Genomic DNA, 12,422 nt, shown 5'->3' with positions numbered 1-12,422 from the left:
GGATTTTCTACCCCCACTCTCCAACCCTTCCAATGGGCACCAAACTCTTAAATCATATTTGATTAAGACATAAAGGAAGCAGTGGCAACCAAACAAAGTAAAACTAATTGAAAAGCCAAGGCAGGGCAACTAAGTTATTTAGGAAAATAGAATATTTGTCAAGTTTATTGTAAACCGGCGTGATGTGCTTGCACGAACACCGGTATATTAAAAGCTGTTAAATAAATAAATAAATAAATAAATATTATAGCCACCGTGAGTGATTGATTTGACTGAGAGTCGGATGTGATTACTGAGGAGGGGGTAAAACGTGATTACTGTCTGTACTTCTGTCCAATTGCATGAATTATTTATATATAAATCATTTGAACAAAAAGGTCACATTAGGGTACAAGCCAAAGACAAGAAGTCAAAAGTTAAAGCTACTAAGATGGAAATTCTCCCCTGTGAAGCTATGATCAGGTCACGCGCACTCCCATCAGTGGCGCCCCCTCCGGTGAGGGACGGGAATGGAAACGGATCCTTTCCCCGTCAGATGACTTCAGCAATGCCGGGCGGTGTAACAGACTCGGGGACGTAATGAAGCCGCTTCCCATGAAATTCACGTTAGTAGGTAAATGAACGCTGTAAAATAATTTAGCCGCATGAAAGTAAAGGAAAGCAGTCCCGGCTTACGTCTTCCCCTAGCACGGAAGCTCTCCGACGCGGTATCCTGCAGGGATCGGAAAAGCATGAAGAGAACTGCTTATAAGATTTAAAAAAATGAAAGAGAAATACAAAATAGGAGGTAGATTAAGTGGACTCCATTTTTAGAGTTTTAAGGTAGAAACGCAGTGAATTGGCGGCCTCTGCTAATTTCTGTCTTGCTTTTGCGTGGTCTGGGATGAGGACTTTGATCTGCTCCTGCATCTGCACTTCAAGCATTCCTTAAATCCCCCTGTGCCAATGAAGGAGACGTGCAAGGATGTCCATCAGCCCTCTTTTCACTTAATATTCTTACACGGCAGACGCTTGCCCGCAGGAAGCGAAAGCAAGAACCTTCATTGGATTTTCTTTCCAACACGCAGGCGCGAAAAGTTTGGGTGCGGTAAGAGCTGGTGGTTAGGAGAGTGAGCTCCTCCGGCGTTTGCGACAGGAACCTGGTAAGTGTAATTACACTCCTATGATTGTAGATTTAGCTGGACAGTACTACTGCGCCGAAATGAGAGACCGGAAGGGTCAACCTAAGACCTTTGGAGCAGCTCTGGTTGAGGAAAAACACTTAGCGGAGGGTGAGGCGCGGTAAGTACAGCGCCCGAGAGTCCGCCCCTCTTTTATAATACAATCAGACAGAGTATTAACAGGACAATAACCTTGTCAAGGACCGTCACTGATATTCCTTTCCACTTTGGGGACAGCAGAGACAGACAAAAAAAAAGCAAAATAATAATAATAAGGCCATATGTTGTTTATGAATTTTGCCTCAAAATAATGGATTTCAGTAATAATCCTAATGTACTGAACTCCCGGTTAAATTTTTTCTTCCAATCAGAAATGCTTCAAAGTTGACAGATACTGTCCATGTTAATCAACACTGGACTTGAAGCTCAGAATGAAAAAACTTTCTTTACATTAATGTTTATCTTTAGTGCAGATTACAAAGAAATAATGTCAGAATTAAGTGTTGATTCATCCCACTCCCCAAAATAGCAATACATTCAGTGACAAGGCTAAGAGGCTTTGTGGCTAGCTAAGAGAATTTGACATGTTAAAAAGTGAGAGCCAGCAACCCAATTTAATTAAGTGATATTTTATGAACTGTTCTGATCTTTGAATAAATAATAACCAACCACAGTTACTGAATTTGGAATAAGAGACTGGATCACTTAATATTTTGATTTAACAAAACTTACAATATAGCAAAACTGGGGGAAAAAAACCCTGAAAACTATTATTGCGTATCATAAGCCTAATGCAGAATTTATGCACTGAGAAATTATTTAGAACAGCCAGGTGACTGTGGACAGGTGACCTTAAGTGTAGGCTTCATGGTATTTACAGTTCAGATATTACATAAAGTTAAAAAATATTATAGTTTATGAAGTCTTTCTCCTCCTCACCGAGGGTCAGCTAATATTAAGGTCTAGGTTCTTATGTAGTATGAAAAACTTTGATAACTCTTCAAAATAACTATAACAAACGTTACTACCCAACTGTCTCGCATCACAAAGTATATATCACTTGACAAATAAATGTTACTAGCAAACAATATGCAAAAATCATCCAAAATACTGTCAAAAGGAACTAAAAGATTGTAGGTAAGTAGATATCTGCTTACAAGGCCCCACAATTAATACCACAGATACATGATTGTTGATTTGATCAGGGATCACACTATGGTAATTGTAATTTTTGTAATACATTATTTTACATACCACAATTCATGATTACATCAAAACAATTAATAGGAAAGGATACTGAAAGGGCCCTGAGGAATTTCTGTATTTGGGCCAATAAGAAGGCACAGTCTAGTGAAAGGAGACTTTATGTAATGCAGTCAATCACAGTGGTTGTGGGATCCACCTATACCAGAGCCCTGACGTTTGGGAAAGGTACCAGACTCACAGTGGAGCCTCGTAAGTAAACCTTTCCTTAATTTTCTTGGCAAGTGGGTTGTCTTCTCTCTTCCCAAAAACACCTAAGGGATAAGTTGGGTCAATGAAGATTCTGGTTTTCTGACTTCAAGGGTCCATATTGGACCAGTAAGGGCACAGCCAAAATAAAAGAAGTTGGATATTGCTCCAGAAAGTTGAGTAGAACCTTGTTATGGCGACTCTACCTCTTCATTAAAGGCCCCTCCCTCTTTCTTGCATGGTTCTTTTTGGGCCAGCCAATAACTGGCTATGGTTAAAAGATAATTGGGCATTCTGTTATTTTTCTTATACATACTGCTTCAAATGAACATGTAAATGTCTCTTTGCAAAAGAACTAACAATATAATTTAGAAATAAAAAAAACCGCACAAAATTTAAATAAGCAGAGTTCACATTTTATCTCAGATGACATCCATATGCAATTCATGTTGTCATATTACAGGCAGAGATGAGATGAGAAATAGTTTTCTATTCACAGAGTGGTTTGGTTTAATCATGGCATAAAGGCCTTAGCCGTTTGCCTTGCAGGTGGATTTGACGAATATGTGGGATCCTTTAGGCTTATTAATTAGTACAGTAGTGTAACACTGGGATTGCGAGAACAGCCTATTGTTTTTTGGAAGCGGTACTAAACTGGTTATTGCTCCAAGTAAGTGATTTCTAGCTCCTTCTAGAAACCTTCTGTCTGTTTCTGATATTGTCATTTGCCACAGAACCATTCAATAAAGGTTCTAGTTGATCCACTAGAAGCCTGAATGCCATGAAACCATCTCTCACTCTTTCCATTGTGTGATGTATTCATCTTCTATTATATATCAGGTAGGCTAAAGAAGAAATACACAAAAGAAAGAAATAAGATTTTAGAAAATATTAAGGGAATGGCATTTTTAGTACAGATACAACTTATTCCATTCCCAGCGAATTTGGTATTCAAATTGTTTCAAAAAATAGAAAATACACAGCACAAACCACATTTTAAAAACAACAGAAATAAATGTGGATCCATGAAATGTTCATTTTACCCTGTTTTAGGTTTCAAATTGCAAAATGACACCAAAAAGAACGCGCTAATACAAATAATCAAATACTGCTATCTATCCCAGGACATGTAATAATAATAATGATGCACTTTTGTGCAATAAAAGTAAATGCTAGGATTAATTTGATTATTTTCCAGTTGAGTGAAATGCTTTTAAATAAATCTCCTGGGAGCATTTGTTCGCTTTTAGGTCCGAGAAATAGACCAAGCAAACAGGTGGTGCTGAAAACTGCAAAGTTTTGCTCTAGTTTAGGTTAGGCGGCTTCATGCTGTGTACAGACTGGAGGATAACACCTCTAAGGTTTGGGGAAGGCACCAAATTATCCGTGTATCCCGGTGAGTGCAGTCCGACTCTCTCTCTCTCTCTCCACACGCACACTTTTCTCTCTCTGTAATATTCCTAATAAAACATTTGTGCCAATCCCCTTTTAAAGGCTACAAACTGCTGTTCTGTAAGGGCAATATACCCTCAGTAACTGCTTCTTTTCAGATAGCTGGATCTGTTCATTAGGTCTGAAGTATCTGCACCGTTTAACCACCGTTATTTTCTGGTTGTGTGATTTGGCCACATCAAGGACTTTAAAAAAAAGTTTTATTTTGGGACAGGTGTTAAAGTGATCTCATGAAGTCGGATAGAAAACTAAACCAACTATTACTTACTTTTCAGAACATGAATTATTTAGGCCTAAATATGATAAAGTTGCATAACCCTTCAATTTTGTAAAATTTGAAAGGCTGCAAAAAGTATAGAAGGCAGTAAATCTCTGCAAGACAGAGCTAACTTTCATTTCAACCACCAATAACTTGAGGCACAATGAGAAAGAATACCGGTCTGAATCTATCCAAATATTTGGTCATTTTCATGGTTGAATTTTGCAAATAAGAAACTGATTTAAAAAAAAAAAAAAGCATGACTGAATGGCATCATTCACTCCTAATTCCCTAGGCATCTAGAGCTGTTTCTTCAAATATGTTGTCTCATTTTATGTTTGGGAAAAATCTTTTCATGAATCTGGCCAGCAGCATTATTTTTGCTCCTTTGCAGCGGCTTTCCCTCAGTATTATTAGCAGCTGATAACTCGTCTAGGTTACTATAAATACCTGTGTAGAATATGCCTCGATTAGACCCAGGTCCTTTCTATCTAATCTAAAACATTATGCTAACTTTGACATGAACTCTTGCCTGCCTGGTTTGACCCTTTGCTTTCTGGTTCTATCAGTTCCATCTATTTATTTATTTCAAGTTTTTCTATATTCTTCATCAACCCTGCAGGGTCACCCAGTGAAGTGTACAATTGAAACATCTCAACTAACCCATTAATGGAAACAGCTCCTTGAAAGCTACCCATAAGTCTCTTTAACTTATTTTCCTTAAATGAGAATTTTGTAAGCTTACATGATACAGTAAAGGAAGATGAGATGAGACTGTTCCATGGACAGAGAGGCTCTTGTATCATTTAAATAGTTCTGGCTAGATACTTCAAAATATTTGATTTTTTTTTTTATTATTTTATTGCCTTCTGGTTGGGTCTTATTCCTATCTCTCCCCTCTCTTCTGTAGTGTAGATTTCTTGCAGTCAAACTAGTCCTGGATAAAAAAAAAATTGATTTGTACAGGTTTTGGCTCTTTTTATTAGGTCAATGTGGGAACTATCTACAAATTTTAATGTACATGAATGTTCAAGTCCACATAGATCCTGTCTTCAGAAGTGACTTCCCTTTATTATAATATTGTGTATTTCATATATTTTTACACTCATGAAAAAAGGACATTTTTATTGCAGCCCACTCTTTTTTTTGGTTTTTAATTTCCTTTTCAAGGCTCACTTTTCAATTGTTTGTGCTTCATCTGAAATCTGATGAGGGTCAAATAAACAGGGATCAAAGTAAACTGATTCATAAACAAGTCAATTTTCCAAGGGTTTAGACACCTAGCTTAGGCCAGGATTCAGCAAACTATTGCATGCGATAGGAAGAGAGATGTGTTTTATGGTAATAGCTTATTTATCGCAAAGTGCGCTATCCTAGCGCTTCGCATAGGTATTACCACAGAGTGCGATAACCTTTTCACACTATGCGGCAAGTGTCACAATTGTTGTAATTCCTACCTGCAACCACTGTGGGGGGGGGGGGGGAGGGGGGAAAGAGAGAGGACTTACGCACATCCCAGAGCTTTGCATGCGCCAGCAGCGTATGCAACATAGGCTCAGCGCGCGCAGAGGGAGCTTGGGGCAGGTTTTCTGGGGGTACGTGCATATCTTATGCGCATACCCCTTTGAAAATCTGCCCCTTTGTGTATAGGAGAGAGAGAGAGCGAGAAGGAGAAATTGAACAAAGATACTTCTGTATTTGTCTGCGACTTGGATTGATTGTATTTTTAATAAGTCATTTGCTAACAAAGTTTCCTGATTTCATAGTACAATGGTACTATCCTAAAAACACAGAGTAGATGTCAGTCCTTTCTTTCCTAAGAAATTAGTTTAATCTTGGAAGTCCCAAGTACAAGGTCTGCAAATCCAAGGCTCTTTTTGTCTTCTCCTTCAAATAATGAATGTGCAGATATCCTACTTTTATACTGTAAGTGAGACTATGATGGTGATCTGGGCGAGGAAGATGATAATGATGACTGAGACAACATCAAGGTCAAGTCAATGTATTTTCATATTTCATAGGAGACCAGTCAATTACCAAGCCCTCAGTCTTCGTGTTGACATCTGAGGATGCCAGTGACAATACAGCAGCCTGCTTTGCCAAAGACTTTTACCCCAAAGTGCTGGAAATGTCTATGAATTCCTCCACTGAAGGCCCAGTGACACTGAAAGACTCCAAAGCTGTCCTGTCTAAAAGCGGGAAATACAGCGCTGTCCAGTTCCACACGTTTCAGAAAAGGGAGGAGGTGCGATGTACAGTAAAACATCAAGGATTGTCAATTGACAGTGAGGCAGCAGTTTTTCCCAAACCAGGTAGATTCTAATATTTTACATTTTAATTATAAATATTTATTAAATATATTTATTATATATTTATATTATGTATATTATATCTATTTGTATTTAGGGATTAATTCAATCTGAGGCACTAAACCACTCTAACACAAACCTTCTTTAGATTAATTTACTGATTAGAGATATTGTATTTTTACTATCAATTTTTTAAATTTTGTTTCCTTATGTTCATATTGAGTGCATGTTAGATTTGGGAGATCATGTTCCTGGCTCATGCTTCCATGTTGATATATTTGCCTGAGCTGGAGAACCAACATGGAGAAAGGCAACTGACCCAGAATCCTCTTATATCTTAGCATGACTTGGTTCTATGAATTTAAGGTGACTTACTGAGTCTGACCTAGAGGAATTCTAAAGACACCTGGACAGCAGTAGAAGCTGGCGCCATACTGTGATGCCTAATTAGAGGGTCACAAAGAGGAGAAGGCAACTGAGGGACCTTCAGGCTATACAGTCACCATTGAGGCACTATTCTCAGGAGCATCTGTAAACACAATCTCAGATATGTTAATTGCCCTGACCAGCAAGATTCTAACAGAACAAAGGACTATCTAAGGAGTGATGGTAAATGGGCCCCACCTTGGAGAAATACTCAGGGTTAGCTTAGGGATGATCTTATCATGCTGGTGACATGACAACCAATGTAAATTATTCTCTGGGTAGTCACGCACTTCTAGAATTTTCTAACCTAGTCCTATATTGTATTTTACCTATAAAAGAATATACATGATGAGATGCTGGTAGTCAGTTTGTCAGAGAAATGGCATCAGCATCTCCCAAGAATACTTATAATGATCAATAAAAAATTATGTTTTCTACAAAATCTATGTGTTCTTGTATCCCTGGACATAAGCATCATAAAGAATGGCCTGGTGCTTAACAATGTCAATAATCAGAGAGACTTGACAGGTCTAGGTGTTTTTATTCAAATTATAGTCCTATATGTATTTGCTCAAATACAGTGATAGAAAAATAAGGGGTATGCTAACAGAAAAACAAAGCTAATAAAAAGCTTCTTTCAGAGATTCTTGTGACTTGTGCAGTGATTTTATTCACAGTACTATGTTTACTAAAGGCACATAGGTTAGACAAAAAGGCAAAGGCACAAAGTCTACAGAAGGGATTACAGCAGTTTCCTTATTATGGAACCTAAACTTTAATTCATCGATGACATCGGATTACTATCCCTCCAGAAAGAAATCTTCTCCTTGGCTCATTGTAAATATCCTCAGTGGATAAGATCCTCTCTCTTCAATGTTTCCTCCCCCCCCAACACACACACCGTCCCTTGGACTACCACTTAGAGTCACCAATGAAGTAATTACATGATATTTGAATTGGATGGATCTCTAATGCTCTTTCAACCTAATCAACAATGTAATTGTGTAATGTAAATTTTCTGAATTGCTTGTTTTAGGTATGCTATAATACATTTTATCCTCCATCTCCGAACAGGAAAAATATAGTCAGTTAATAGGGAAAGCAACTTTTTTATCTTTACTGTCTTCATGATTTTGTTACTTTACTATGTAGAGATTTAGGTACTGGTGTCCTCCATGCACTTCTTGGTCCTGCCTACAAAACTGAATATATTTTATTTATTTATGTATTTATAGGCTTTTATATACCAAAGTTTAGCTAGATACCTTCACTCTGGTTTACAGTTAGAACAACATATTACAGATTGATATACAACTATAGAACAACAAATTATAAGTTAAGTAACATTAGGTAGAACATTATAACAGGAAAAGTAATATGCATGGTCGAGTTATAATAAAGAAAGTGGTAACTTTGAATAGCAAACGATCAAGATTGGTGCTCTTGAGAGACACTTGACCATTGACATTTTTTATGTTTCAGAACCCAAACCAACTTCCTCACTGCAGCCCAAGCCCTTGCCGTGCAAACCGAAAACAAGAAGCGTCAAGATTGATGGTTAGTAAAACTCAATGAGCATATAAAATATACCAACAGGAGAATATAAAACATCCCAATAGCAGTTCTAGTAATAGGAAAAGCACAAATGCTTATTAAAATAAAAAGCAGGAGGAATTTTGTGATAGAAAATTGGTTCTATGCAAATGTGCTCACCGATTCATAAATGTGGGGGGGGGGGGGAATTAGGGAGGTTGGGTCAAGGGGAAAAGGATGTGTCTTTAAAATCAAAAGAAATGATAGCAGATAAAGACCTTTAGTCCCAGGTTCCCTACCTTCTTCAATATCTCAGGCCCAACTCAATCCCTGGTTTTATCCTTGCTTTATTGATCAAAGGCATACATTCTTACAATGATTAGTTATGAGAGATATAAATATCTTGACAATATTTTGGATCATAACCATTTGTGGTAATAAGGGTATTTGAACAGCTTAATTCTGCCTTCGGATTGTTTCACATAATTTTTGGAATGACATTATTAGCAACATTAGTCAACTTGATTTCTTCTTTCCTGTTACTAGCAATATTAATATTTATTTATTTATTATTATAGTATATTTAATTATACAGAATTAATGATTTGACTGCATCAACAATATGGGGAGCATTCCTTTATCATATCTGATTTTTGGTTGCCACAAAATTGAATTAGTTAGCCACAACAATGTCACTTTTGTTTTCCTATGGCTATTTCAGACTACCCACCAAATTCATTTCTGCAGGATTTAAGAATGACTAGAAGAGATCCCAACTACTAGTAGACTCTAAAGAATTATATTTATTTTATTTAAAAACTTTTCTATACCGTCGTTAAGTTAAATAACCATCACAAAGGTTTACAGAAGGGCATGATAAAGAGAAATATGGGTGGTATAGATTACAAATTAATCATGTGCCATCATAGTACGGTAACAATTTAAAATAATAAACTAAGAGGTAGATTTTAAAAACATACGCTGGATTTTATAAGATACGCGCGTAGCCGCGCGTATCTTATAAAATCCGGGGTTGACGCGCACATTTGTGCGCGTCAACCCCGGATTTGTTCCCTCCGAGGCCGCTCCGAAATCGGAGCGGCCTCGGAGGGAACTTTCTTTTTACACCCCCCAGCCCTATCTAGACCCCCCCCCTACCTTTATCGGAGAAGTTACTACTGCCTCCGGGAAGTAGTAACTTACGCGCACTGGCGCGGCAGGCCCCAACACGTACTACCCCTTTGAAAATCTACCCCTAAGTATGTAAGTTAATCCTGATTGTTAGGAACAAATTAGGCGGTCTGATTTTAACATTAATATGCTTTTGTAGGTTACTAATAACAACTTCTAGCTTGGTGCATCCTTATCTATCAACTATTTTTCTCCTTCTCTTTATCTTTATAAAATGCTTGTTTAAAAAGCCAGGTTTTCAGATTAGTTTTGAATAATTTCAAATTTCTCTGTAGTCTTATCTCAAGTGGCATGGTGTTCCATAGTATGGGACCAGCCAGTAACAGTGCTCTATCCCTTACTTGCGTGAGATGTGCTGATTTGACACATCTCACGCAAGTAAGGGTGTAAAGCTAGTATGATAGAAGTGGAAGTCCACTGGTACAACTTGAATTTAAATTCCCGGTAATCAGAATTTGATAATAAAATGAGTATTTTCAATCGATGCTGTAATAATGGCTTTAGGATAGCCAGAAAAAAAAAAAAACCCTTAAAAAAAATGATATCCCTTCGTAAGCGGTTCCCCATAATTGTGTTTCCAAAATCAATGAGTACTAAATTCCCTTAATAGGAGGAAATGAATGTGCTGATATTCCATCCTAAAATTCAATTTGTCTCATTTCCTTTCCAGTTAAAAGTAATGAGAAAGTGAACGCATTGTCCTTGAGAATTCTGGGTCTCAGAGTGCTCTTTGCCAAAAGTTTGGCCTTCAATGTGCTACTGAGCGTGAGACTTTTCGCCTTCTGAGTTAAGGGGAGAAACTGCTGGGATTCTTCTATGCACAAAGCAATGGAAATGCCGGTAAATGTATCCATTACATTTCCACTTTAAGGGGGAACAAACATCTTCTTTCCTGGGTTTCTTGAAAGGGAAGAGGGAGGAAAATGAAATGAAAGAAAAAAGAAAAGTAAAATAAAATATTATGGGGTAGATTTTAAAACCCCTGCGCACCGGCGTGCCTATTTTGCATAGGCCGCCGGCGCGCGCAAAGCCCTGGGATGCGCGTAAGTCCCGGGGCTTCATAAAAGGGGCGGGAGGGGTGTGTCCGGGGGGCATGTCCGAGGTCAGTGGGCGGTCCGGGGTGGGTCCGGGGGCATGGTGACGGTTCGGGGGTGGGCCGGGAGGGCGGTCCCGAGTCCCCCGGCACTGCTGCCTGTGCCGGGGGATGCTGAGGCGGCAGGCATAACTTGCCCAACAAAGGTGGGGGGGGGGGGATTTAGGTAGGGCTGGGGGGTGGGGTAGATAGGGGAAGGGAGGGGAAGGTGGGGGGATGCGGAAGGAAAGTTCCCTCCGAGGCCGCTCCGATTTCGGAGCGGCCTCGGAGGGAATGGAGGCAGGCTGCGCGGCTCGGCGCGCGCAGGCTGCCAATTTTGCGCAGCCTTGCGCGTGCCAACCCCGGATTTTATAAGATACGCGCGTATCTTATAAAATCTGGTGTATCTTTGTTCGCACTGGTGGCGCAAACAAAAGTACGCACGCACGTATATTTTGAAGATCTACCTCAACATAAAGAGTATTTTAATTATCATCATATGTATTTTTCTCCACAGAGTTACTGCATTCTGCTGATTGAGAATTGTGGGAAGAAATTGAAATTGACAATATTTTGAACTACTTAGCTATTTTTTCCTCTTTTTCTTTGATTTCTTTTGTCTAAGGTTGACTTTTTTTTTTTAGTGTACCTGATAAAAGACAATTTGGTTTCAACTAATATGTCAATCAGCAATATTTATCTATTAATAATTAACATGAATATTGGATGTAAATTATAGGACTAAGTAAATACTGCAACCATTTATTTTCAATGTCTAAGTAGGTCTATTTTTAGCTTTTATTGTCTAGATTACACAAGTATGCAATATTTTATCATTTCTTTCAATAAAATTGTGCTTTGAAGGATAATGGGACAATGATTTCTTCTTTCTGGTTTCCTTGTTCTGTCCCAGATAGCTGACATTTTATACAATGATTTAAGAGAGGTAAGAATCTAAATGTCTAATATGGTCAAATCATGCTTCAAGCATCCTTTATTCTGCTATATGTATTTTTTCCTAAATAAGACTTTCAGCATAATATGCTTCTAAAATTCTTGTATAGGACTTCTTAACCCTCCTAATTAATTAGCCTCCTTTTTACCCTGATAGCCTCTATCCTTTTCTCAGGGGGGGGGGGGGGGGGAGAGAGAGAGAGAGAGAGAGAGAGAGAGAGAGAGTGTGTGTGTGTGTGTGTGTGTGTGTGTGTGTTGGGGGCCACTTTCACATTCCACATGAGACGTACGGACAGAACAGTGGTCTCTAGTGCAGATTTGCTGGCCGTCGGAGTGAGGAAACTCACTCCAAGAAGAGATTTGGGCAACGTTCTCTCCACCTAGCTTGTTGTTGCCCAGGTAGAGTGTCCATCAAGCTAGGTGGAGAGAACGTTGCCCAAACCACTTCTTGGAGTGAGCGTCCTCACTCCGACGGCCAGCAAATCTGCACTAGAGACCACTGTTCTGTCCGTACGTCTCATGTGGAATGTGAAAGTGGCCCCCAACCCTCATGCCTAATCCCCACCCCGAGTTAGTAGGTGGCCCTCCCATAGGGATTGAAATACCTGTCTAGG

General features: G+C 38.8%; 1 gene segment (V, D, J or C); it reads left to right on the top strand.

The window, feature by feature from the left end:
- The first annotated feature begins 473 nt into the window (after nucleotides 1-473).
- LOC115078212 lies at nucleotides 474-11,905 on the top strand. The segment is given in 5 exon segments: nucleotides 474-613; nucleotides 6,345-6,635; nucleotides 8,541-8,615; nucleotides 10,453-10,622; nucleotides 11,372-11,905. Coding segments are annotated over 4 exon segments (516 nt in total).
- The last annotated feature ends 517 nt before the right edge of the window (nucleotides 11,906-12,422 follow it).

The sequence above is a fragment of the Rhinatrema bivittatum genome, chromosome 16, assembly GCF_901001135.1.
Source record: "Rhinatrema bivittatum chromosome 16, aRhiBiv1.1, whole genome shotgun sequence".
Lineage (NCBI taxonomy): Eukaryota > Metazoa > Chordata > Amphibia > Gymnophiona > Rhinatrematidae > Rhinatrema > Rhinatrema bivittatum.
Note: the sequence above shows the minus strand (reverse complement) of the source record. Positions and strands in the feature narration are given on the sequence as shown.